Below are 26,364 nucleotides of genomic sequence, written 5' to 3'. Positions count from 1 at the left end.
CAAATTAACACAGTTTACGTATCACACTTCGTGCAGTGGGATATGAAAAATTTCTCTTCATACAAGAAATAAATAACAGGCCACAATCATAAGAGAAATGTACCTTTCCAGCACATCTTGTCGTATTGTCTGAATATCCAGTACTTTACATTGTTGAGTCAGAAATGATAACCCAAATCACAATGCTTTAACAATATAATTGAGACAAATCAAAACAAATTCTGACATTTTATTGAACAAATTTTTCCGAGTCAAACATCAGTGACAAGTGAACAGTAAGTTCTTGCTTTCTGACTACATGTACAGATAACATTCACATATTTTTTTCTGACAAACACACTAGAATATTTAAATTGGTAGTTAACTTAAAAGCTTTACACCAATTTTAAAAGAAAATTGAAAAAAAAGTTCATTATGTACTCCTTTACCTTTTTAGTGTATACATTACCAATCTATTCAGCAAAGCACTTTTTTAGGATATCCCTCATACATATTTGACAACTTTTACCAAGTTCTTTTAAATCTCTTCATAGAGTACATAGTTATTTTCATTCACAGAAATTCAAAATTCAGCTTCATAAGGGGAGATAACAGAGATAATTTGGAATGTACAGAAAATTTATCTATTTTGTTATGGTGCAATGAAAACATTTTGTTGACCCCATTTTTGTTTAAAATGTTTTATAAGAGTTATTTTCTCAATTTATTCCAAAATTCTATATTTTCATTTTAAGATTCGTTTTAACTAACATAATTATTCTTTTCCAATGTAATTCTTATGAAATATGTCTATTTGGCCCAACCTGTAGTTTAGAAACAAGCATGGTGAACTATACGTTTTATCATGTTTTTGAATAAGTATGAAGAATAATAAAAACATCTAAAATATTTCTGAATTTACAGTACTTATTACTTGCATAACTTCAATATGAAAGAATCAATTAATACTGGTCCAGGTATGAGAGTCCTGTAATGTTTTTGAAGGAATTATCTTTATAGAATTACATTACAACCTTTCTTTAACTAAACATTGGAATAATGTTACATGTATACGTATGAACCAAATAATAATCTTTTCAACTTAATATGTATATCTTAGAATATATCACCATTCATTTTGAGGAAAAGCACAGCCATAGGAACAAAATCAGGTCTTTATGGACCTCATGGATACAAAGATGCATACATTTGTATTAAATTTCTATTAACATTTTTTTCAACAGACCTACAACCTCATTAAACATTTAACATTAAAATGTAAAGCAGAAGTAAATAGATTGGTATTTGTGAGTTATCTCCCCTTTTTTGGGAATTATTTTTAAATACATTTTATAGTTTGTTTCTATGTGATGTAATAGTTAAGAATGCATACATGTTTGGTTAAATGTCAACATACTGAAAATATACCAAAGACATTGTTTGACTATTGTTTGACTATATTGGTATCTTGTGTTTGTGCTTGTTTTTGTCTTACATAAATGTAATAAATAAATTAAAACTAAACAAAGACAAAATGTAAACAGACAAAATAAATAAAATAAAAAGAAACCACTGGTCCCATGTACATACTAAACATATACATAAAAAGAAATTCAGTGTCAAACATTGCCTAAAACTTTTTAAATTATCATTCATAAACAGGAACTTTTTATCTTGTATAACATTCAATACATTCATTTATATACATATATAATTTTAATTGTAACACAATGAATTGCACTTTGCCCATATTATACATTTGAAATAATTGTCTAACCAATGAAATTTAAGAGCTTCTATCATAAGTTAACTTGTTAGTAAATCTGTTATTTATCAAGTGTACAATGAAAATGCAGGGTGCTTTTTTTTTTATATATATTGCTGATATTTAAACATTCTAAGTTATTACACAAAGGTAAGCAAAACACTATAAGAGTAGAAATTTAATACTCTAAACAATGTTATGTCAAATCAGCTATGATAGAATTTTCATCAAATTTGATTGACAAGGTGTCCTGTAAATTATTAAACCTACTTTTATTGATGGTTTTCCATATAATAATCAACTTCTGGTTCCAAAACTGGAGATGCTCAAATAATCCTAGTTAGCTTTTGGGGAATTAGGATGTTTTTAATTCAAATATTCTTATATAAAAATATTAAACTTCCAACTTGAGGACACTCTTAGTATATAAACATACAAAGAGATTTGTGCCTCCAGATTACATGTTTTGTTACTTTCCTTTGCAGGTCTTTATTTATTAAATGTGCAGAAAAAATAACTTTATCTCAAGACTTATCCCCCAATCCCCTTGAAGATTTAATGTCATTAAATTAATGAACAGGGCTTTTTAACAGGATTTATATTGAAACTTGATTAGGCTGTTTTTAAATGCATTAAAATGGGATTTTATCAATTATGTTTCCAAATAATGGACTTGCAATTGAAAATTTATGCTAGGGATGTAGGCAAAAAGCATTGTGTTCCAACATCACACCCTATTACTGGCTACAGCACTGCAGACACAGTAATACAGATCAAAATTACAGTATGTGATTATCAAAGCAAGACAAGAAACTGGTGTAAACAATAGCAAAAATACTTGTTTTGAATGGCAATCTGTACACAGATCCTGTTGTATCTGTTGTAGTGATAGCTGGTAATATGGTGTGAACATCTTAAAGAGGAAATATAATTGACATATTAAAACTAGCTAGATTCTTTTAAATGTGTCCTTTAAGTATCCATCAAATCATTTCCTTCATCTTCAACAGAAAGCTATTTTTAGTAATATTGATACATAAAGGAAAAAAAGCTTGACTTTACACAGTTAAAAGAGGAAAATATATTGATATCTTGAACTTATGAAACAGCTTTCCATCATTACACCTGGGAACTTTAAACAAAAATAACACAAAAATATGTGCATTTTTCACATTTGACTATAAAAGTATAAATATGTATGATATGTGAATACAGTTACAATATTTTCTAATCACAACACAACCTAGTAGCTTTGATATTATTCATACATGTACACACATATTTATAACATTTAGATATAGCAACACATATGACAATAACATATACATGAAAATGAATGTGATGTGCATGATATTTGAAAAGTCTTTAATATGAAAATGTCATGGTTTAGTTTTAACTGGTTTTATGACACATGATATAGAAAATTTCACTTTACATTTAATTTTCTATTCAATGGTCATAATTCTGAGATTTAATGTATCTCAATTACAATACAAAACCATGAAGTTCAGGAAACGATAGAGCAATTCACTTATTTTTTAGTAAAAAGTAAAGTATAAATAATAAATCTTATATTGTTATGAATCACAAAATAATAATCACTAACAAATAAATTATTCCTCTACAACCTTTAAGAAATAATCATACAATTTTGAGAACTTTTTTTGTCAATGTAAAATTGACAATATTGAAATTTGTCACATAATTTACAGCATTTACTTCCCACACTGCTGAATAGTCCAAAATTTACAGTAATAGATATAGTATACATGCATTCTAATTAATTCTAATAAAACACATAGAATTATGTCAATACAATATGATTAATCTTTTTTGAGTATTGTGTATCTAATCAAATGCTCTTAAATCCAAGATGACATAAACATAAATTTGTATTTTCTGCATCAAATAACCCATTTTTATACAGAAATTGACGCCCTAAACATTGACAAAATCAGACAGCTTGCATACAAAAGGAATGTTTGCAAATATCCAAGAAATGTACATGAATATATTCTTTTGTTTTTTAAATGCATTTTTACAATTAAAATAAACTTTATATCCCACAGAGTTATGCTAACAACATCTGAAGTGGAACTTTATAAATATTGCTGACTTTGTATCATAAATCATTGGTTAAGGTCTCTTGTAGAAAAGGATATCTTGAAAGTTTGGAACTGCAAGTGAAAATTTCTAATCAATAAATTATGCATCCAATTCAATTTTGTATGACACATACTATATTTGAGTTTAGTTCTGAACCTTCCAGGACTCTTTTTGAAAGATCATCCCTAGAAGCTTTATACATAAGGTGTTATATTGTCAGATAAAGATCATAACAAATGTTGACACAAATTTTGATATTGATTATGACCCTTGTAAGTTAATATTTTCACTCTTTACAATAGCAACCAAGTGTGATATTGAATTTCTAGAAATTTGTCTGGCCTTTTACTGGTAATTTAGATATAATTGCATTTATTTAATATTTAAAATGTGACTGGAAAGAATCCTATAATTGAAACTTTATTAATATAACATGTTCTTGAATAACTTTTAAAATAACTTTCATATTTTTGTTGAAATGCAACTTGTCCATAAATTCACCTCCGAATTTGCAGTAATTCAAAGTGTGTTTAGACATATATAAGGTGCATACCAAAACAACAAATGTGTCTGAATGAATAAATGCTATAAAAATGGTCACCTAGATAGGTTTCATTTGATTGTACTTTATATCAACAATGGTTTCTGAGTAATGTTTTATATCACAAGTCTTGAAATGAATGACATGTACAATGGCTTGACTAGATATCGTGACTAGGAATCTGACTGAGGTGGCTCTTCTGGAACTTCTGTAGTTATAAATTCTAAATCTTTTGCTTGTATTTTCCTGATTGCACCTTCCCATGATTTTAAACACTAAAATAACAAGTTAGAAATGATTAATTTTCTTTCTGAATTCATCCTTTCCAGTTACCAGTTTTTTTTATCTGTCTTGAGTTTCCAAGAGAACTCCGTTGTTTCATCTGTTGTTCAGTGATTGTTGTTAGTTCATGTCTGTCATATTTGTTTTTCGTAAATTGTTTTGTTATAAACTAGGTCGTTAGTTTTCCTGTTTGAATTGTTTCACATATTTTCATGTCTGGGCCTTTTATAGCTGACTATACTGTATGGGTTATTCTCATTTTTGAAGATGACCTATAATTGCTTATTTGAACTCTGGTGGATAGCTGCCTCATTGGCAATCATACCACACCTCCTTATTTTTATATAAGTAAATTCTAAGGAGTGAAATGGTAACTGAAACAAAATTAAACCTGCAAATCATGGCAGGCAGTAATTTTATGCTAGTTTTACTTTTCCATAAGGAACTTATAAGTTGTCATCCAGAATTATTATTTTTCAGACAGACAAGACAGATGAAAAAATAGTTACTATATACCTTGCCAATGCTTTTGTACTTTGTTTATATGAAGCCATTCTTTTTTAACTAAATTTTTTCTTAAGATTAAAAATGTATATGAACAACATTTGTTTATAATGTGCATGTGCAGCTATGCATTATTTGGTAAAAAACTTGACTTTATATAACACCACATGAGGATTATCTGCTTTTACCTTTTCATAATATTTTATTTGTCTATCAGCTTGAGACATAAACAATTCCTTGAGATCTTTCTGTTTATTTTTATGCCATCTTTCCATATCTGCCCTGAGATCAGTGTCAGCACATACTGTTTTATCATTTAATTCTTCCATTTGCTTCGTTAGCTGTACAAAAAAATATCACACATTTATTTATTTATGTACCTAGTACCCAAAGTGAAGCTATTATACATAAATCATATAACCTTATTACAAGGACACATTTAGCTGATGAAATATTTTACTCAGCTAAGGTCAACTGTTTTTCATACACTAAAAACATAACAACAATTCATATGAGTTGCTACTCCATTTCATCTCCTCAAAATCTCAGCTTTTATTTGAGATCTAAACCTTCCTTTGAAAAGCATATAGTACAGTGTTCTCCCCAAGCCAATATGACACTGCAGTCCCACAGCACCTTCCGAATATTTTTGGTGTTCCTGCAGCACTTATTATATGACCGCAAAACTTTTTTTGCGGTGGTATATTGGTATGACGTTTGCGTCGTCGTCCAAAGACACATTGGTTTTCGCACAATAACTTTAGTTTAAGTGAATGGATCTCTATGAAATTTTACCATAAGGTTCAATACCACAAAAGGAAGGTTGGGATTGATTTTGGGGGTTATAGTACCGACAGTTAAGGAATTAGGGGCCAAAAACTTCCAGACAATAACTTGTGTGTAAGTGTATGGATCTCTCTGACATTGCACCACAAGGTTCCATATCATAAAGGGAATGCTGGGATTGATTTTGGGGGTAATTGCCTCAAAATTTTAGGAATTAGGGGCAAAAAACAAGCATTTTTCTAGTTTCATGACAATAACTTGTGTGTAAGTGTATGGATCTTTCTAAAATTGTACTACAAGGTTCCATATCACAAAGGGAAATCTGGAATTGAGTTTGGGGGTAATTGCCCAAAATGTTTAGGAATAAGGGGCCAAAAAGGGGCCAAAAATAAGCATTTTTCTAGTTTCCAGACAATAACTTGTGTTCAAGTGTATGGATCTCTCTGAAATTGTACTGCAAGGTACCATACCACAAAGGGAAGGCTGGGATTGAGTTTGGGGGCGATGAATCATAAGGGGGTTCAAAAAATTTGGGGGGGGTTGGGTTTATTTTAAGACTTTTATGTATTTAAATTGGTAATTATGGTTGCAAACTCCATTGGGGGGGGGGGGGGGGGGGGGGGGGGTCAATAGGCAACAGCATAGTGTATTTCACAAAAGCAAAAAAAAAGGGGGGTAAATTTTTTTTTTTTGGGGGGGGGGGTCAATTTCGCAACAGCATGATGTATTGCACAAAAGCAAAAATTGAATATAAATTCAAATCATATAACCAATTCTAAGTTCTTTGACTACAGTTATTCGGTGTCAGAAACCTATTATGTGTCAAATATTTAATTACAATCCAAATTCAGACCGGTATCAAGCGCAAATATTGTGTCCATTTTTGCCCCAACTGTTCAGGGTTGGACCTCTGCGGTCGTATCCAGCTGAGCTCAGCTAAGCATTTTATATTACAAAATATAATCTTGAAGCGTGTTAATTTTTATATTTAAATATGAACTGTTGTTAGCTTTTGTCAAGTTCAAAATTGCCGCTGAGAAGAAAATCAATATTACACCAAATTACACATTGTTGATCGAAGTCTATCCTTCACCTGTATTTCGCATATCAGATGGTGTAATTGCATAGATTATCATCAAATAGAACAATATTTTTCTTGGATACTTTTTTCATTGTTTCAGGATTAGAATTAAGGGAAAGATTGAAATACAAATATGAAACGTTTTTACGATGGTTTTCCTGATTAATTGACGAATTAAATATCAAATTTCTCATTGGCCAATAATATAAATCTATTTTGATACGACCAATGAACATGATGAAAACATGTGGAAACTTTGCAATACACAACTACAAATATTTATAAATGGAATTCGTTTTACTTTAAAAAAAAAGTTAAGTAAACTACAATTTATGATAAATTCATAATGTGAATCAATAGTTTGGGTAAGAATGTGAAATTTTGTTCTTAGCAAAATAAAATTCGTTTTTAATTGTCATGTAAAAATAAATCAGTTATGTTTGTATTGGTCCTTGCACCAGAAAACTATGACAATCAAAAACTTGATGTCGCTGGTTGGGTCCAGGTACCCAGAATCATATGTATACTGTCACTAGTAAATAATTATGTTGAACTTTACTTTGAATTTGTCAGGTTTCTGACTGCCAAAACAAAAGATTGTCACAAATACACATGGAAGCAATTTCGAAACATCAAACTACAGAAATTGGTCAGTTGTTCATTCTTTTGTTTTAAAAAGTTGTATTCCAAGAGTTACAAACTGCTTAATAATACAATATCTTTAGAAGAAGCAGATGCACCAGACGTGGACATACAATGTATATAAAGCTGTTCAGCACTGGAAGGCTCAAATGAACAGCAAAATCTTCTCTTGAAATTACTACATTTGGACTCTTAAATTGAATTTTAACTCTATAAATGGACTCTGATATCAACATGATCAATATGTTCTATAATGTGTGTAAATTGATTATATTTCATTTATGATAATTTATAAATAGTGTACATAAATAAACACCTAACCTGTCATAAAGCATTTAAATTCATATAGTATTTCTGAATTTTGAGGGATTGTTTCGCTTCACAATAGTTTACTCCAGAAAAAGGGTTACGCACTACAAATTTTTGGGGAGAACACTATGTATTCTTCATTTCTTCATCATATATCATCATATTAGCTGAGATAATTTTATGCTGATACAGGTAAAGCAAACTGAAAAATATAGAATAATAAAATGAGTTCATGGAGCTGTTCTACTACCCGGTATTAAAAATAAATGTCTACCTCCTCTATATTATGTTCTAACTTGTCTTGTTTCTGTTGTTTTACATCTTCAGGATCTTTACCAAGGAATGCACCAATTGAATAAGTCTGATCTGAGATCTTTAACTGCAATGAAAAAAAAACACAATAAAACAAAGATCATCAAACATATGTTTATTTCATGATATGATGCATGCAGCATTTATTATGCTAATAATATATGCAGTGTTGAATATGCTAGTAATATATGCAGTGTAGAATATGCTAGTAATATATGCAGTGTTTAATATGCTAGTAATATATGCAGTGTTGAATATGCTAGTAATATATGCAGTGTTGAATATGCTAGTAATATATGCAGTGTTTAATATGCTAGTAATATATGCAGTGTTGAATATGCTAGTAATATATGCAGTGTTGAATATGCTAGTAATATACTGTGGATTCATTTATTTTCGTGGGTATCAATTTTCGTGGATAGAGAAAAAAAGATGTTTCATGGTATACGTAAATTTGTGGATCACTGATTACAAAAAAAAATAAAATGCTCCGCTGGGCGCAGCTTGATACGGCCGCAGAGGTCGAACCCTGAACAGTTGGGGCAAGTATGGACTCAACATTCAAGCTTGATACATCTCTGAATTTGGATTGTGATTAAATATTTGACACAGTATAGGTTTCTGACTCAGAATGAATGTGGTCTAAGAACCTAAATTTTTCTAATTTACCTATTATGGTCCAACATCTAAAATCTAAATACATGGTTAGATTCAGCATATCAAAGAATCCAAAGAATTCAATTTTTGATGAAATCAAACAAAAAAGTTTAATTTTGGACCCTTTTGACCTCAATGTGGACCAATTTGATAACGGGGCCCAAAAATCAAAATATATGGTTAGATTCAGCATATCAAAGAACCCTATATATTCAATTTTTGTTGAAATCAAACAAAGTTTAATTTTGGACCCCAACTTGGACCAACTTGAAAACTGGGCCAGAAATCAAAAATCTGAAATACATGTTTAGATTCAGCATATCAAAGAACTCCAAGAATTCAATTTTTGTTAAAATCAAACTAAGTTTAATTTTGGACCCTTTGGACCTTAATGTAGACCAATTTCAAAACTGGACCCAAAATTAAAAATCTAAATACACGGTTAGATTTGGCATATCAAAGAACCCCAATAATTCAATTTTTGATGAAATAAAACAAAGTTTAATTTTGGACCCTTTTGACCTCAATATGAACCAATTTGATAGCAGGGCCCACAAATAAAAAATCTAAATACATGGTTAGATTCAGCATATCAAAGAACCCTATATATTCAATTTTTGTTAAAATCAAACTAAGTTTAATTTTGGACCCTTTGGACCTTAATGTAGACCAATTTGAAAACTTGACCGAAAATTAAAAATCTAAATACACGGTCAGATTTGGCATAACAAATAAATATGTGGTCAAAGATTTTACAAATCTAATGCGCCATACTGTGCAATTAAAGATTACTTCTTGAAATTTTTCAATATTTGAAATTTGAAAAAAAAATAATATTTGAAGAATAATTCTTTTTAATTTCTAAAATCTGAAATGAGAAAAAATTGACCCCCACAATTTCTTTTTACCCCCCCCCCCCCCCCCCCCCCCCCCCTTTTTCCCCCAAAAAATTCTTTCCCTCAAGATATGGTCATAATCTCAATTCAAATTTCCAATGGAATTTGCAACCATAATTACCCATTTAAATTTACCATAGTGCTAACTTAATCTATTTTATAATAGAATTTAAAATATGGTGTCAAATCTTTTATATGGATTTTTTTGTAAAAAAAAAAAGATGCAACATTTGCAGATATTTTTACTGGTCTTCCTTTATAAATATGCATTTCTTTAAACATAATTTAAAAGCAGTGTAAGGGAAGTAATCTAAACGTTGTATGTGGATTACCTCCCTTACACTGTTTTAAATTGTCTTCCTGTTGTGGTATTGAACCTTATGGTAAAATTTCATAGAGATCCATTCACTTAAACTAAAGTTAGAGTGCGAAAACAAATGTGTCTTCGGATGACGACGACGATGACAACAACGACGACGCAGCCAACGTCATACCATATACGATCGCAAAATTTTTTTGCGGTCGTATAAAAAATCAGATACGTAATTCGTTGATTTCTTTTTTATTTAGATCATATAACCTCCTTGGTTTGATTAATAATAAAACAAACAAAAAAGAAGGAATTCATTGAAAAAGGTTTGAATTGTCAAAATCCTCGCTTGGTCATTCTAGGTTAAAGTGTTCATTGAAAACTTATATTACAATAATGGACAGAGACAACTAATTATTTGTTTTTTTTTTACAATTTATAAATTCTTGTCGGAATTTTATAGGGCATTCAAACTCTATGATTGAAAGCTCATTTCCATAATCACGATATAATAAACAGTCATATAAGTAAAGGGTGTGAAAATAAATGTTCCTGTCATAATCAATATTACCTACGGGCAATATCCCCGTACTTAATCCTATTGATTTTTAATCACAGGTAAACCACACTATGACACGGTAATTAACAACTAGCAGTTATTTTCCATGAACAGTTTTAATCAATTTTAAAAAGTAAATTATCAATGATATTTGATATATTTATTATTGATTTAATCAAAATACTTGTATCTTCTTTCAATAAAAACATGTGTTATGTTACAATGTTTATCGCTAATCAACACTATACTAGAACTGCATAACATAACTGGAAATAAACATCCGACTCCATACACATTTCTCTGGATTATTCTTCATTGAATTCTTAAATTCGTGGTTCGCTGTGACCCACGAAAATTGGTATACCACGAATAAAAATGAATATATGCAGTGTTGAATATGCTAGTAATATATGCAGTGTTTAATATGCTAGTAATATATGCAGTGTTGAATATGCTAGTAATATATGCAGTGTTTAATATGCTAGTAATAGATGCAGTGTTGAATATGCTAGTAATATAGACAGTGTTTGATTTTTTTGATTTTTGGTATTTTAACGCCACTTTTAAGCACCGCTTTTAGGCTATTTCGTGGCGGCCAGTTTTTATTGGTGGAGGAAGCCGGAGTACCCGGAGAAAACCACCTATACAGTGTTTGAAACACTAGTAATATTCCAACTCATTTATCATGTCTACTGAAATTATGCACATCATAGTATTTTCTATGATATCCTACTACATAAGAACTGGGTCTATCGAAAGATAAAAACATTATTTGCCACTATCATGAGCTTTAACATTATATGCAAGATTTTTTCAACTTGTTTATTTTCTAAGCAGACTTTGTAAAGTACTTTATATTACCAGTAGATGGATAATTCAAATGGAAATTTGAATTTTTTGTATATGCAATGAAAATAATAAAGGAAGCAATAGAAAAAAACATTGATTGTGTATGTCTGAATCACCCTTCTACAGGATGTCAAATGTCACCTGTGCTGCAAATGTAGAAAATTTATTGTTGATTATTGCAGTATGAATTATGAATTAAAGACACAATGATAGGAATTGAAGTTTCCATGCAGCACCAATACACCATAACATTTACATAAGGCATAGCAGGTCTTAAAAGCGGTTCAGAAGATAAAGATGCATTCTGTATCTGTGCCAAGTTCTAAGTTAACACTTCACATTTACTAATAATTCCTTGTTTCAAGGTTCATTCTTCAAGACTTATGGAAACCTCTTCTTCCAATCTGTTATTAAACTCCTACACCACATAAAGCAAAAGTCTGTCCCATAATAAAAAGATTAAAGCCTCTAACCTCAAATCAGTGGTAAGCATATCATGTCCTTGGGTCAACCCTTTGTGAGGAAACACGATTTAAACCAAAATAGTTTTGAGGGGAGACAATTCATACCTTTTTTGAAGACATCAGTAGCAGGAAATTTTGTAGAAACACATAAATGACAACCGAGTAAGGTAGGTTACATTCCATATTTTGTTTTTATACATTTTGTTTTGAAGTACATTTAACAAACAAAAATAATCACAAATCAACAGAAATCAACAGAAATTATTCTGTCAATTACATATTTCCTGAACATATATAATAATTAGGAAATGTGGTATGATTGCCAATGAGACAACTATCCACCATTTTTAATGAAGTTGATTTATGCCATTAGAGGCAACTGTAAGGCCTTCAACAATGAGGAAAACCAATAGTCGGCTATAAAAGACCCTGACATGAAAATATGAAACAATTCAATCGAGAAAACTAACAGCCTAATTTAAAACCAAACAATTTACGAAAAACAAATATGACAGACATTAACCAACAACAACCACTGCACTATAGTTTTTTGTTAAATATCTCGAAACTAAAACAACTGCTGTCTTTCTTGTACATATGTCAACAAAAACTAAATTCATAATTTGTTGTTATTTTCTCTCAATTGTCTCCCTTTGAACAATAATAGTTAATTTTTTTTTTTTTTTTTTTTTTTTCAATGGTGTAATTGTCCATTGTTTTGAATGGAAGTGTTACCTGTGAGCTTGTAGTTCAACTCATTTACATATTATTGGGGATGCTTCGTACTTTTCTTCATTTGCAAGGTTACATCATAAAATACCAGTATTCATAGCATATGAAATGATTAGCAAGAGTGTGCTTGAAAGAAGTTCATACTGTAGATTCCACATCCATGTGAAAAATTTTCAAGAGCTACAATCATTATAACAACTGATTTAGCACTCAAGATTTCATATACCTGTTCCCTTTCATCTTTTTTTCTATTGAGCTCATCAACAGTAGCATCAAATTCCATTTGTATAGCATCACGTCTTCGTAAAACAGCCTGAAAGAAAGCTAGAAATTGTTAAATCTGGTTATTATATAAGTCAACTTCTTTTCATTTTTTCATGATTTTTTTGTTAAACATTCAATAATTGTGGGATGGATAAAACTGTTTGTCATGGTCACTAAGTGGTTGGGCATTAAAGAAGCCTGTCATAACTGGACTAAAGGGAAATAAAATTAACAATGTTTTGTCAAACTTTTATTTCTTTCTTTATTTTTGTTTAGGTTAAACATATTCTGTTTGCTAAAACATAGCAAAAAGGAGTAGACAAAACTTAATCAATCTTTACTGTATATAACAATAGATTGTATAATGTAGAGTGAGCAAATAATAAACTACAATCTTAACACACTCCTGTCACAAAAAAGCTTTTGTTAAAATGAACTTTCCTGGCATCACAGTTATTCATACTATTTGACTTATGTGTTTGAGCCTGGTGATATTATTCATGGTATGTTACGAATGAACTTTCCTGGTGTAACAGTTATTCATACTATTTGACTTATGTGTTTGAGCCTGGTGATGTTATTCATGGTATGTTACGAATGAACTTTCCTGGCATTACAGTTATTCATACTATTTGACTTTTGTGTTTGAGCCTGGTGATGTTATTCATGGTATGTTACGAATGAACTTTCCTGGCGTAACAGTAATTCATACTATTTGACTTATGTGTGTTTGAGCCTGGTGATGTAATTCATGGTATGTTACGAATGAACTTCCCTGGCATAACAGTTATTCATACTATTTGACTTTTGTGTGTTTGAGCCTGGTGATGTTATTCATGGTATGTTACGAATGAACTTTCCTGGCATAACAGTAATTCATACTATTTGACTTATGTGTGTTTGAGCCTGGTGATGTTATTCATGGTATGTTACGAATGAACTTTCCTGGCATTACAGTTATTCATACTATTTGACTTATGTGTTTGAGCCTGGTGATGTTATTCATGGTATGTTACGAATGAACTTTCCTGGTGTAACAGTTATTCATACTATTTGACTTATGTGTTTGAGCCTGGTGATGTTATTCATGGTATGTTACGAATGAACTTTCCTGGCGTAACAGTAATTCATACTATTTGACTTATGTGTGTTTGAGCTGGTGATATTATTCATGGTATGTTACGAATGAACTTTCCTGGTGTAACAGTAATTCATACTATTTGACTTATGTGTGTTTGAGCCTGGTGATGTTATTCATGGTATGTTACGAATGAACTTTCCTGGTGTAACAGTTATTCATACTATTTGACTTATGTGTGTTTGAGCCTGGTGATATTATTCATGGTATGTTACGAATGAACTTCCCTGGCATTACAGTTATTCATACTATTTGACTTATGTGTGTTTGAGCCTGGTGATGTAATTCATGGTATGTTAGGAATGAACTTCCCTGGCATAACAGTTATTCATACTATTTGACTTTTGTGTGTTTGAGCCTGGTGATGTTATTCATGGTATGTTACGAATGAACTTTCCTGGCATAACAGTAATTCATACTATTTGACTTATGTGTGTTTGAGCCTGGTGATGTTATTCATGGTATGTTACAAATGAACTTTCCTGGCATTACAGTTATTCATACTATTTGACTTATGTGTGTTTGAGCTGGTGATATTATTCATGGTATGTTACGAATGAACTTTCCTGGTGTAACAGTTATTCATACTATTTGACTTATGTGTGTTTGAGCTGGTGATGTTATTCATGGTATGTTACGAATGAACTTTCCTGGTGTAACAGTAATTCATACTATTTGACTTATGTGTGTTTGAGCCTGGTGATGTTATTCATGGTATGTTACGAATGAACTTTCCTGGCGTAACAGTAATTCATACTATTTGACTTATGTGTGTTTGAGCTGGTGATATTATTCATGGTATGTTACGAATGAACTTTCCTGGCGTAACAGTAATTCATACTATTTGACTTATGTGTGTTTGAGCTGGTGATATTATTCATGGTATGTTACGAATGAACTTTCCTGGTGTAACAGTTATTCATACTATTTGACTTATGTGTTTGAGCCTGGTGATGTTATTCATGGTATGTTACGAATGAACTTTCCTGGTGTAACAGTTATTCATACTATTTGACTTTTGTGTGTTTGAGCCTGGTAATGTTATTCATGGTATGTTACGAATGAACTTTCCTGGCATAACAGTAATTCATACTATTTGACTTTTGTGTGTTTGAGCCTGGTGATGTTATTCATGGTATGTTACGAATGAACTTTCCTGGTGTAACAGTTATTCATACTATTTGACTTTTGTGTGTTTGAGCCTGGTGATGTTATTCATGGTATGTTACAAATGAACTTTCCTGGCATTACAGTTATTCATACTATTTGACTTATGTGTGTTTGAGCCTGGTGATATTATTCATGGTATGTTACGAATGAACTTCCCTGGCATTACAGTTATTCATACTATTTGACTTATGTGTGTTTGAGCCTGGTGATGTAATTCATGGTATGTTACGAATGAACTTTCCTGGTGTAACAGTTATTCATACTATTTGACTTTTGTGTGTTTGAGCCTGGTGATGTTATTCATGGTATGTTACAAATGAACTTTCCTGGCATTACAGTTATTCATACTATTTGACTTATGTGTGTTTGAGCCTGGTGATGTAATTCATGGTATGTTACGAATGAACTTCCCTGGCATAACAGTTATTCATACTATTTGACTTTTGCAGTCTAACTTGTTAAGTGGCAATGTAGACATGCTAGAAATGACCAATAAATATTATATGTAGAAGTTGAGCATGTATAATACATAATTTTTACTCCAAAATTCAAATTGCAAGGCAGGAGTGTGGATTATATATAACAAAAGAAAAGTCTACTTCACAATGATTTTGTCTATGTTCTGCCATGTTTGTTCTTGACAAAGTTGATTTAATAAAAACATGGACTATACACGACCTTTCACAGTACTCTGCATTTTTTAAAGGATCATCATGGTCTTGCTGTTAAGTGGGAGGGACCTCTTTAACTCATTATCTAAAACTTTCAAGCTATTGTACCTATTAAGAAGAACTGTTTTAGAAGTTGTACTATAGTACATGATTATTCTCTTTGTAATTTATGGGATAGATGTGTCTTATAGATGTATCCTCTTCAATAGGTTATCATTCTTTTCTGTTTCAATATAAATTACCATGCTAATAAGATAAATACCTTTATTGCATCTGTAAATAATATATATTCTTTTAATGGTTGGGCAAAATCATCATCATTTGCATCAATCTGAAACGTATGATATTGGCACAGGTTAAGATCAAAATGTTATATTTAATGACTGAATTTGTATGTAAAACATGTATGCTGATTTACACTATTTGTGGAAAAGTCCTTGGTTTCAGGGTTCATTTTATTTGTTATTTAATAGTGTATCAATAGAAATTGTGCATTGCGTTATGTTTTATAGAAATACAGGAAATAAGGCCCATAATTGGTATTATTATCCAATATCCGTGATATTAAATTTGCGCTAACATGACAAAAGTTAAAGTAGTTCAGAAAATAAAAGCATTTTCACATTTGATGAGCTACCATGGCAACAAAACATGACGAAATTAGTATGCTCTGTCAAATTTCTTTAAATTGCTTGTTTTGGATCACTTTTATAGTGATGCAGCAAGAGAACAAAAAATTTACATCTTCAAGTTAATCATTTATGAAAAGTGAAAAATAATTAAAAAGCTAAAAATAAATACAACTGATGCATACCACTTCCCTCATATACTGACAACATTTATCTACTGCTTCTGACATGGCAAGCAAGGAGGGTACCAGTTCTTCTTCAGAATTAGACCAAAGTGTGTATATTGGTCCCCATTCACTTAGTTCTATTAAATGCTCTGAAAAAACAATCAAATATAGAAAAAAAAAAATTTCAGTTACAGTGTTCCAGCTAGGATTTCAAAAGGGCAGGGTGCCAATCCTGAAAAGGACATTTAACGTGTGAAATGATAACATGAAAAGGATATATTTTCATAAAGTATTCATCAAACATTGTCTTTATTCATTGAAACACTAGTTATATATATACAAGTACAACATGAATACAAATTACGTTACTGAATGATTGTTTCAGATAGAACTCTTATCTTTCTACTTTTTATGCTGAAAAACTTATCAAGCACCTCTTGTCACACAAGGGTGGAGGAAATAGGTCAACAAGTAACAGATGATGTGTAGCGTTGGATTGCATTATTCCATGTACACAAATTGTCCCTAATTTGTTGCTAATTTTGTGCTTCAAGTTGTTGCCATATATAATTATATCTAATTTGAACGTTTGCAGGACTACAGCTTTTATTTATTTAATTTGGATATAGATATTCAATTTAAGGTACCTTCAAGCATTTGCATTTATCATGTTTATAGAATAGTTTGCATACAATTTTTTATTTTCTACTTAAAGAGACTTTGTCATCCGTGGTTCACCTTGTTCAACCATGTGAGAAAATGTAAATAAATGCAATCAACTGTTGGGCATAGTGATTGGAATAAGACAAGAAACACAAACTCATATTGTTAGATAGATTTTTATTTAATGAGCTTTTATCGACAGGTAAACCTATTTTTACCTGTTCAGTATATTACAATGCACGCACAGTGTAGACAAGGAATTTATGACATAATGGTGGATCATAACAAAATGAACAAAATAAAATAAAATCGATCTTCAAAAAAGAAGGGCGCAATGATAAAGGCAAAGGACGCCCTGGAAACTGTAAAAAGGACACAGGGGCCATAATAAAAATGGCAGGTGCTGCGCACTCTGAAAACAGCCTAGTTGGAACATGGAGTTAATTATTAAATGTTCTTTACTAAGTAAGTAATTTATAATATGAAACAAAAAAGATACCTTACTACTGAATTCTTTCTTTTGCAATTTTGTAGACCTTGTATTGCTGATAATTTTTGCTGTTTACAGTTTCAAACTTACTGTTATAGTTTTTCGAGATAACTGGCAAAGGACATTTAACTCCAATTAGGGGTAAATTGATAATTTTGGCTATGATGACTTATTTGTAAATCTTATTTTGCTGAACATTTATGCTATTTACAATTTCTCTCTATTAACATTTCTGCAAAATATGCCAATGATAAAAATGGGTAAAAAAATCTTCCTTTCTAGGACTTCTGTAAGGGGTGCATTGTGGAGTTCAGCAAATGTTGACTTGTTTGTAGATCTTATTTTGCTTAACATTTTTACTACTTTAAGATTCTCTCTATCAACTATACTTTCAGCAAAAATGCAAAAATAAAAGGGCAAAAATCATCATACTAAGACAATAACTCCCATTATGTGTCAATTGACCATTTCAGCCATGTTGACATAATAGTAGATCTTATTGTTCTTATCATTTTCACTATTTAAAGTTTCTCTCTATCTATATCAGTTTTCAGAATAATAACCAAACAATGCAAACTTTGCTCAAAATTGACATTTCAAGGGCAACACTTTTTGTAACTTTAAAATGGGTTGTCAGATTTTTCTGAAAATTTTCATTGGAGATAGACCTTGACCTGATACCCTAGTCAGTTTTGCTTTAACTGCTTTAGGTTTGAGATATGAACCAAAAACTGTAATTTACCCCTATGTTCTATTTTTATCAACAGTGGCCATGTTTTTTGATAATTCAAATCCGCAGATAAAGTTTTAAACTAGCTTTCCTAAGGAACATTTAGGTAAAGTTTAATAACATTTGGCCTGGTAGTTTCAGAGAAGATGATTTTTGAAAAATTTTATGTAGACAGACAGGCATGGACAGGTGAACTAAAAAGTATATTTTACCGGCTTGTTCTTTGGAAACCCTCTGACATATTCTGTCCATAACACCAATCTTTTCTGACAAGGCATGTATATAGTCATACATGATAACAAATTCTGGAGGTCTGTTCTTATTCATGTATGAAGCACTTATGTTATGTAATGAATCTGTTACTCTACCTAATAAACCAGTCCCTTGCTTCTTATAAGCTTGAAATTCCTGAAACAGAATACAGAGGGCTTGTAAATTGCTATATACTATTTACATTAAAATCAAGCAATAGTTATTTTATTTAGGTGACAAAGTTAAATATCTGTCCACTCTTTTCCAAGTTTCTGAAGTTATTCTATAAATGTAAACTGGTCATAAGAAACTTGATCTGCTGGTTAATCAGGAATCTCTTAAAAATTGAGAATAGCACGCTGGTAACACAAAAATACTGTTATGAACAGTCATACTATTTTCATCAGCATAATGATTTTTATAATTCATAATTTTTTACTTTAATTTGTTAATGATGTGTTTTTATCTCATTCTAATTGGGAAATATTATATATAAGATGAGTTATCATACACATACCCATGCTTTTGCTGTAAGAAATACTTGAAAACTCTTATCAAAGGACAAAACAGGATGGTCGGCTATGCGTTTAAGAAATTTCTGTAATGCTGCTTGTCTTACTCTCAGGAATTCTGGGCTGAAACGGTCCAATCTTCTCAAACTATGCTTCTCAGGGAGTGGCTGCAATATTCAAATCAATAATGTACACCAATTTAAACCATAATCCTAGTGGCTGCAATATTTAAATCAATAATCATGATAATGTACACCAATTTTAACCGTAATCATTGTGACTGCAATATTCAAATCAATAATGAACACAAATTTAAACCATTATCTGTGTGGCTGCAATATGTAAAGCAATGATTGTACACCAATTTAAACCATACTGTGGATTCATTTATTTTCGTGGGTACCAATTTTCGTGGATTGAGGAAAACTTGCATTTTCGTGGATATTTAATTTCGTTGTTTTGGCAAAGTTTGCATACATTCCTTTAGAAAATTTGTAATTTGTTGAATATTTAAATTCGTGGTTCCCCTGTACACACGAAATCCACGAAAATTGGTATCCAAACGAATATTAATGAATCCACAGTATGCATAATTCCTGTGGCTGTATTATTCAAATCAATCATGTACACCAATTTAACCATAATCCTTTTTATTTAAAAAAACATTTTGTGCCATAAAAGTAAAAACTATCTAATTTTGTATCAAATTGTTTATATTTATGGATCATCATTGCATGATATTCAATGCTAAAACAACACAGATACGAGGTCATCTGTGTAAGAAAGATTGTCTGAAAAATAAAGTTCTCATTTGCATTACAGTAACTATCATATACCAATAATATATGGGGAATGTGTCCATGGGACACAGATGATGCCCCAGCTTGCATATTACGTTATAAAGAGATATAACTCAAGAAATAAAAAAAGTGACGCTACAAATTTGTACTTGATCTGTGTTTAGTGGTAATAAGCATTGAGTATAAGTAACATTTGGTTGAGGCAAACTAAAGTTAGAGAACGGAAACGAAAAATTCAGCAATTTTTCCATTTGTAAAGGTGCATAACTCTAGAAAGTTAAAAGTAACACCACCAAAATTCAAACTCAATCTGTGTTTTGTGGTAGTAAGCATTGTGTATAAGTTTAATAACATTTGGTTGAGGCAAACTAAAGTTTGAGAACGGAAACCAATTTTGGGACGTACGTACAGACGAACAAGGGTAAAACTTAATGCCCCTCTGCTACGGCGGGGGCATAAAAAGCATGATTTTAAATTCTATTTCTAGCATGTAGTTATAAAGTTCACTGTTTTTGGTTTTTTTTAAGTCTTGTTTTGGTAGATAATTTTCAAGGTAGTGAACAATAAACATCAGATATTGCCTTTAGTAAATTGACATAAACTTACAGGAACCAAATGTGTCGGGTATGTTTCCTCCAATCTCTGTCTGAGCCATAAAAAGTCATTATATCGTCTTCTTACTGAATATTCACTGTCATCATATTCACTTCGAGTAGTCTGTAAAACAAACATAAACATGATATATAAACCAATTTACTTTATACAGATTTTAAGAGATTGATAAAGCATCACATTTTTGGAACTCATAAATTATCTAAAATCCTGAATCCCTCATGAAATTGCTAAGTAAATTAAAGCAATAGAAACATCTCAGTTTCACTAATTTCATATCCCATTTAGGAATTGAATATGCCTACATGCTGATAACAGACCCTGTTTGAGTTTCCCCTGAAATACTTCAAAATACTCAAATATTTTCATAATTTATATAAATAAGAAGATGTGGTATGAGTGCCAAAGAGACAATTCTCCATCCAAGTCACAATGCATAAAAAGTAAACAATTATAGGTAAAAGTACGGCCTTCACTGAACACAGAGCCTTGGCTCACAACGAACAGCAAGCTATAAAGGGCCCCAAAATGACTAGTGTAAAACAATTCAAACAGGAAAACCAACGGTCTAATCTATATAAATCAAAGCCTTAAAGGCTGTTAAAGCAATTGCTGCCTAGTTAATGTTTTTGTGACTTTTATTTTTATCCACTTGTAAATGAATTAAACCTGACAGGAGTCTTTTCTAGTGAGAAGTAAGGATGTTTTAACTTTATATCAATAAAAGACTTATCCAGCAGAAAGTCATTTTTACAATGTTTTACATTTCCCAGGGGGACGACACGTTTACCCAGCTAACTGTGGAGGCAAATATATGTGTGGAAACATATAACTCCAGAAGAAATCATAATAGATTATCCCCTTGTAGAGTGTTTATTTCTGGGAAAAAATTTACATGACAATCCATGCACCTGGCTTCATTATCTTTATTGCTTTAATTTTAATTTTAATTATATCATAATTGGTTTAAATTTAACCATTCAGTTGATGAATTCAACTTTCGCGACCCAAATGTTCTACCCAACTATTGTTTTTTTGTAATAAGAATCATTCATTCATACATACCAATAAAAGATTTTGAAGATGGGACAGAGTTCTGAAATTTTCATGAAATGCACATTAACTGTCGATTAACCTGGGAACTGGCTTACGCTTTACCCCTTTCATCACTAAGGCCAGAGTTTTTTTAATTTGTTGGTTTACGGATTTTCACACGAAATAGTCCGGTTGGTCGGTCAGAAAAAAAAAAATCTTACAAAACATCTATAAATATGTAAAAAATAAATATATATTTCAGCTTACTAACAATATTTTTGGTATGCTCCTTTGTCATCATTTCTTAAATCTTAGTCCCAAACATAATTGCTCAGCTGTTTTAAACATACAATATATGCCATCATCATATAATTTCGAAAAAGGGGGGTATCACGGACAAACATGAAATTAAATCTGCATTTCTCGAACAAGAAAAAACAGCTCCACGTTGCTTTTCAGGAAACATGGTGAATAATAAACTTCAAGCACGAAAACGTGTGAAATAAAATTGCAAACACATCGACTTTACCAGATCCGTGTCAAAAACTAAGTAGACGCATCCACTGGAAAGACGAGGATATCAGTTTCATCATTTGTCATGCATTCACGTTTTTTATATCCAAATGGACGAACTTTTTTTCAATCTATGAAACATGAAAATTCCAAATTGTTTGTGAATATCTCTTACTCTTAACTTGGCGACTTTCACATTTGGACGGGTTCATTTCATCTATAAGATGATAAATCTTACGGAATTATAAAAAAAAAAGGAAAACGAACTTATTGTTATGTGTTTCAAACAACATTTTAAGGTCAGTTATGATTGTCTATTTTTAGATACGTAAACATAGGGAATTACAGGTGATCATTAGGGTCATTATGACATTTGACACTGTCATTATATCATTTGTTTACAGAGTGGAGTCTATCAGTATCAACAGTAATTAAAGAAACCCTTAATAAATAACAGGGCCCATAATTTCAAGGATGTATTAAAAACATGGTAAGTGTAATCAGAACGCATAAACTGTGCTACTATTAATTTAAAACAAATAATGCAAGATGAGATTACATTACTATAACGTGCGTATTGATTTTACGATAATTTTATGAATGAACAAGAGCGAGCAACTTGATCTCTTTCAAAAAGAAACATGAATCAAACAACATAAAACCGTATAAGAGATAATTCAGTAAAATTTTCAATATTAAATCAACAACTGACATGATTCAATAATTTGTTGAAACCCCTTAAGAACGAAATCGCAGGTATAGAAATGCACTTTTTTCACTCTGACTTCTATGTTCTTTGATAGTCAAACAGTTGTCTCCTTAAATACAAAAATACATCGGCAAGAACATATGTTGAAACTTCTCAAACCCACTAATGTTTTTCAACTGTTTCAATTAATGTATTTCATTAGAAAACATACATAGTTTTAGAATGACAGACCAGGAATCTGCTCAAAACATTTTGGCTTGATCTGGGTCACAAAGATGGCTATTACATTTGAAACCTTTAAACAACTATTTTAGCACAGATCATTCATTAATGTCTGATGTAAGAAAAAAATGTGCAACACAGATAAGATGCACTTGCACATTTATATCTTCATTTTCAACAATTTAAAATGTGGACCTGATAGAAAACTCTGAAGGGACTACAAAATTAAAATTTCTTTTGTTCTGTAAATTTGTAGGATTCAGAAAAAGAAAAAAAAAGGTATAATGAATTATTTCCCGATGAAATAAGAAACTTTGAGTAATATTAGGTCATTTTTTTTTAATTTTCACTGGGTTACATGTACATGTATATTAAATATAACACTATTTATTATAACAAAAACTCAAACTAAAAACACATAAATGATACATTTTAGTAAAAAAAATTATGATATATAAAAGTAGATTTATTTTACCCTTAAACTATATATTTTCATAGTCTTCAAAAGCAAATTTATATAAAATGAATTCTACACATACTTTAGTATTAACTCTAAATGTAACATAGGATTCCATAGTACCAGTATGCTTTTCTGGGTCGTCAACATGCACAAATAGGTCATGTGTGTCATCCTCTGCATCTTCAAAATGACTTAAATTGGCTATAAGACTAGAACTTCTGGAAACACTGATGTCAGACTTTCCTGATGCATCCAAACTTAAACTCTCCATCTGGAAAAGAAAAAAAAGACAGATTGTATTTAGGCCTGAAATCTGGCAAATGGCTAAATGTAAACAAATATTCATTTAAAAACCAAATAATTTGTGAAATATGCCACCATTTTCTTCAAATTTTATCAAATACAATGTATATAATGAAGGACCCAATATAAACACAACATGTCAAGCTGCCTTACTGAGTTCTGCCCTTTTTTATACAAAAAATAAGACAGCAATCCTTTGGAATGTTATTTTCGTACAACTGGAGAGAAATTTAAGTTGCAGATTATATTTTGCATTTTGATGTGTGTTAAACATCTTTCTCAAAACTTGTTTGCCAAAGAAGACCAAAAGATCCTATACCCCAGTTACACTTGGCAGTTAAGATCTTAATATACCGTAAAGGCACTTATCTATTACTTAATACCATGTGTAATGTCTGGATGTTTTAAAGTTTTTTTGTTTTTGTTTCACTGGGTTGCTGTCTAATTTGAAATGGACATGGCATAATAATTGGTTTTTTTAAACCCAAAAACAAACTAACACGGATAGGCAACAGAACCATTGGAAACCTTCCGTAAGTAAAATGACACTTTTCAAAAAAATTTCTGAACCACAAAATGGATTTAACTTTTATATATCTAGGTCCAGCCATGATTAATACTTTTCCAGGTGCACAGGTTTGTCTGTACTAAAAGAGATTCTCTTCAACACAGCCATATTTATCTATTCCTTATTATAAACATTAAGTAAAAAGACTCAGCTAATTTATTTTCATTTCAGATTATTAGATTATAGTTCACAATTTGGTCATGTTGGTGGGTTGTGCTTAACCTGTATAAGTTAGGTAATGCGCCGGCAAAATACAAAATATGATATTTCTACCTGGGCTGCCAAAACTGTTAATTTGCTATTTTGCCAGCTCTATTGAAATTTTGATATTTTCTTTAAATTTACATACTACAAATGTATTACCAGTCAGGGATATAACTCTATAGGGTTATTACAGAAAAATAACATACATTTGTTATTGTGGACTAAAAAATCAAAGAACTGTGATTACATATGTATGTTACATGTTTCAAAGGGACAATATACATCACTAGTTTAGTTAAAATGCATACAAGTTCTATTGATATTACTATTGTCTTTATGTATACTTAACTATAGAAAGATATAACAGTTCATAGTTTGCCAATTTTGCATAGTACACCTATATGTTATTACAGAAAAAATATGCCTGTAATAACTAAAGGGTGTTATCACAGCTTCTCTATATCACTTCAAAACATTTTCTCAGACATACATCATGCTTAATTACAATGTATTTTAATTTATTGTAAGAAATAATGACCAGAGCATGTAATGAGGTTCTGCGCAAGCTTCCCAGTAATTCCCAACTGTCTCATATAATAGGTTACATTCCTTTAATAAATAAGCTATGTTATTACAGCTAATTTTATCCCTTAAAAGCCTCGTCTCATTGATTTACCATGGTTAATCAAAAATGTATTAATTTAATTAGAAAATTAATTATCAAGGCTATGCATTTAGTTTCTGCGCAAAGTCTCAAAGAGTTCCCTAGAGCCCATTATAAATTAAGATATTTTTTATTTATTTTACAAATAACAAACATATGTTATTGCAGATTTAGAAAATTTAAGGAATAAAGAGTAGACAACTCATGAAAGTATCTGTAATAACACACGCAAGTTATTTTCTGTAATAACCCTATAGAGTTATATCTCTGACTGATTACAAAACTCAGCAAATTGGTGTTCTCAAAATGTCCTTGGGCAATCAATAAAAACCATGCAGTTCCTTGCTCCAAATAAAAACTTCAACAAAGAACTAGTGTATGGACAGTTTAAACTTTGCTGTGTTCATGGTGGAAAAGAACACAAAACATCATAAACAGGGCAACTTAATTGCAAAGGTTTAATTTTCAAAAGAAACACAAAGACAGATGATTGGCAACTAAAATTTGTCCATGCCATACATAAATTCTAATATAATTTCAATTGTGGTATGATTTAATAACACATAAAGCTAGAGTAAACATCTTTAGTTTGTAAATATCCGCCCATCATTTATTAACATAAATTATAATTGAGGAAAATGGCAAAGTCTGAGAAGTAACAAACATCAGCATCGTCTGTGACATCTAGACCACTGATCAAAGGGTCTTTGAAAGCTCTTTTTTCCTCTGATTTCGTAGGAGAGTCGTTTTCTTCATCTTTAGAGCCTGAACTGTAGCCTGTATCTGCCATATTTTTCTGATATTCCTTACGATA

General features: G+C 30.9%; 1 protein-coding gene across 1 annotated transcript; it reads right to left on the bottom strand.

The window, feature by feature from the left end:
* Nucleotides 1-214: 214 nt before the first annotated feature.
* LOC127725483 (sorting nexin-30-like) lies at nucleotides 215-26,349 on the bottom strand. Its single transcript, XM_052232496.1, has 11 exons — nucleotides 26,215-26,349; nucleotides 23,891-24,082; nucleotides 20,867-20,977; nucleotides 19,466-19,627; nucleotides 18,909-19,104; nucleotides 16,832-16,962; nucleotides 16,280-16,348; nucleotides 13,001-13,087; nucleotides 8,270-8,374; nucleotides 5,366-5,518; nucleotides 215-4,666 (listed from the first exon to the last, which is right to left on the bottom strand). Exons 1-11 carry the CDS (start codon nucleotides 26,338-26,340, stop codon nucleotides 4,565-4,567), a joined length of 1,434 nt encoding a protein of 477 aa, XP_052088456.1. The 5' UTR covers nucleotides 26,341-26,349; the 3' UTR covers nucleotides 215-4,564.
* Nucleotides 26,350-26,364: the final 15 nt, after the last annotated feature.

Source organism: Mytilus californianus, unplaced genomic scaffold, assembly GCF_021869535.1.
Source record: "Mytilus californianus isolate M0D057914Y unplaced genomic scaffold, xbMytCali1.0.p SCAF_1, whole genome shotgun sequence".
Classification (NCBI taxonomy): Eukaryota; Metazoa; Mollusca; class Bivalvia; order Mytilida; family Mytilidae; genus Mytilus; species Mytilus californianus.
This window is presented reverse-complemented; position numbering and strand designations above follow the sequence as displayed.

Excerpts from the sequence above, each read along its gene's own strand:
- LOC127725483 (XM_052232496.1), bottom strand. The coding sequence starts at position 26,340 with ATGGCAGATACAGGCTACAGTTCAGGCTCTAAAGATGAAGAAAACGAC. Across the intron at positions 16,963-18,908 it reads GGTTTCCAAAGAACAAGCCG|AGCATTTAATAGAACTAAGT; the intron begins GTAAAATATACT and ends TTGTTTTTTCAG. Across the intron at positions 5,519-8,269 it reads TAGAACATAATATAGAGGAG|CTAACGAAGCAAATGGAAGA; the intron begins GTAGACATTTAT and ends TTTTTTGTACAG.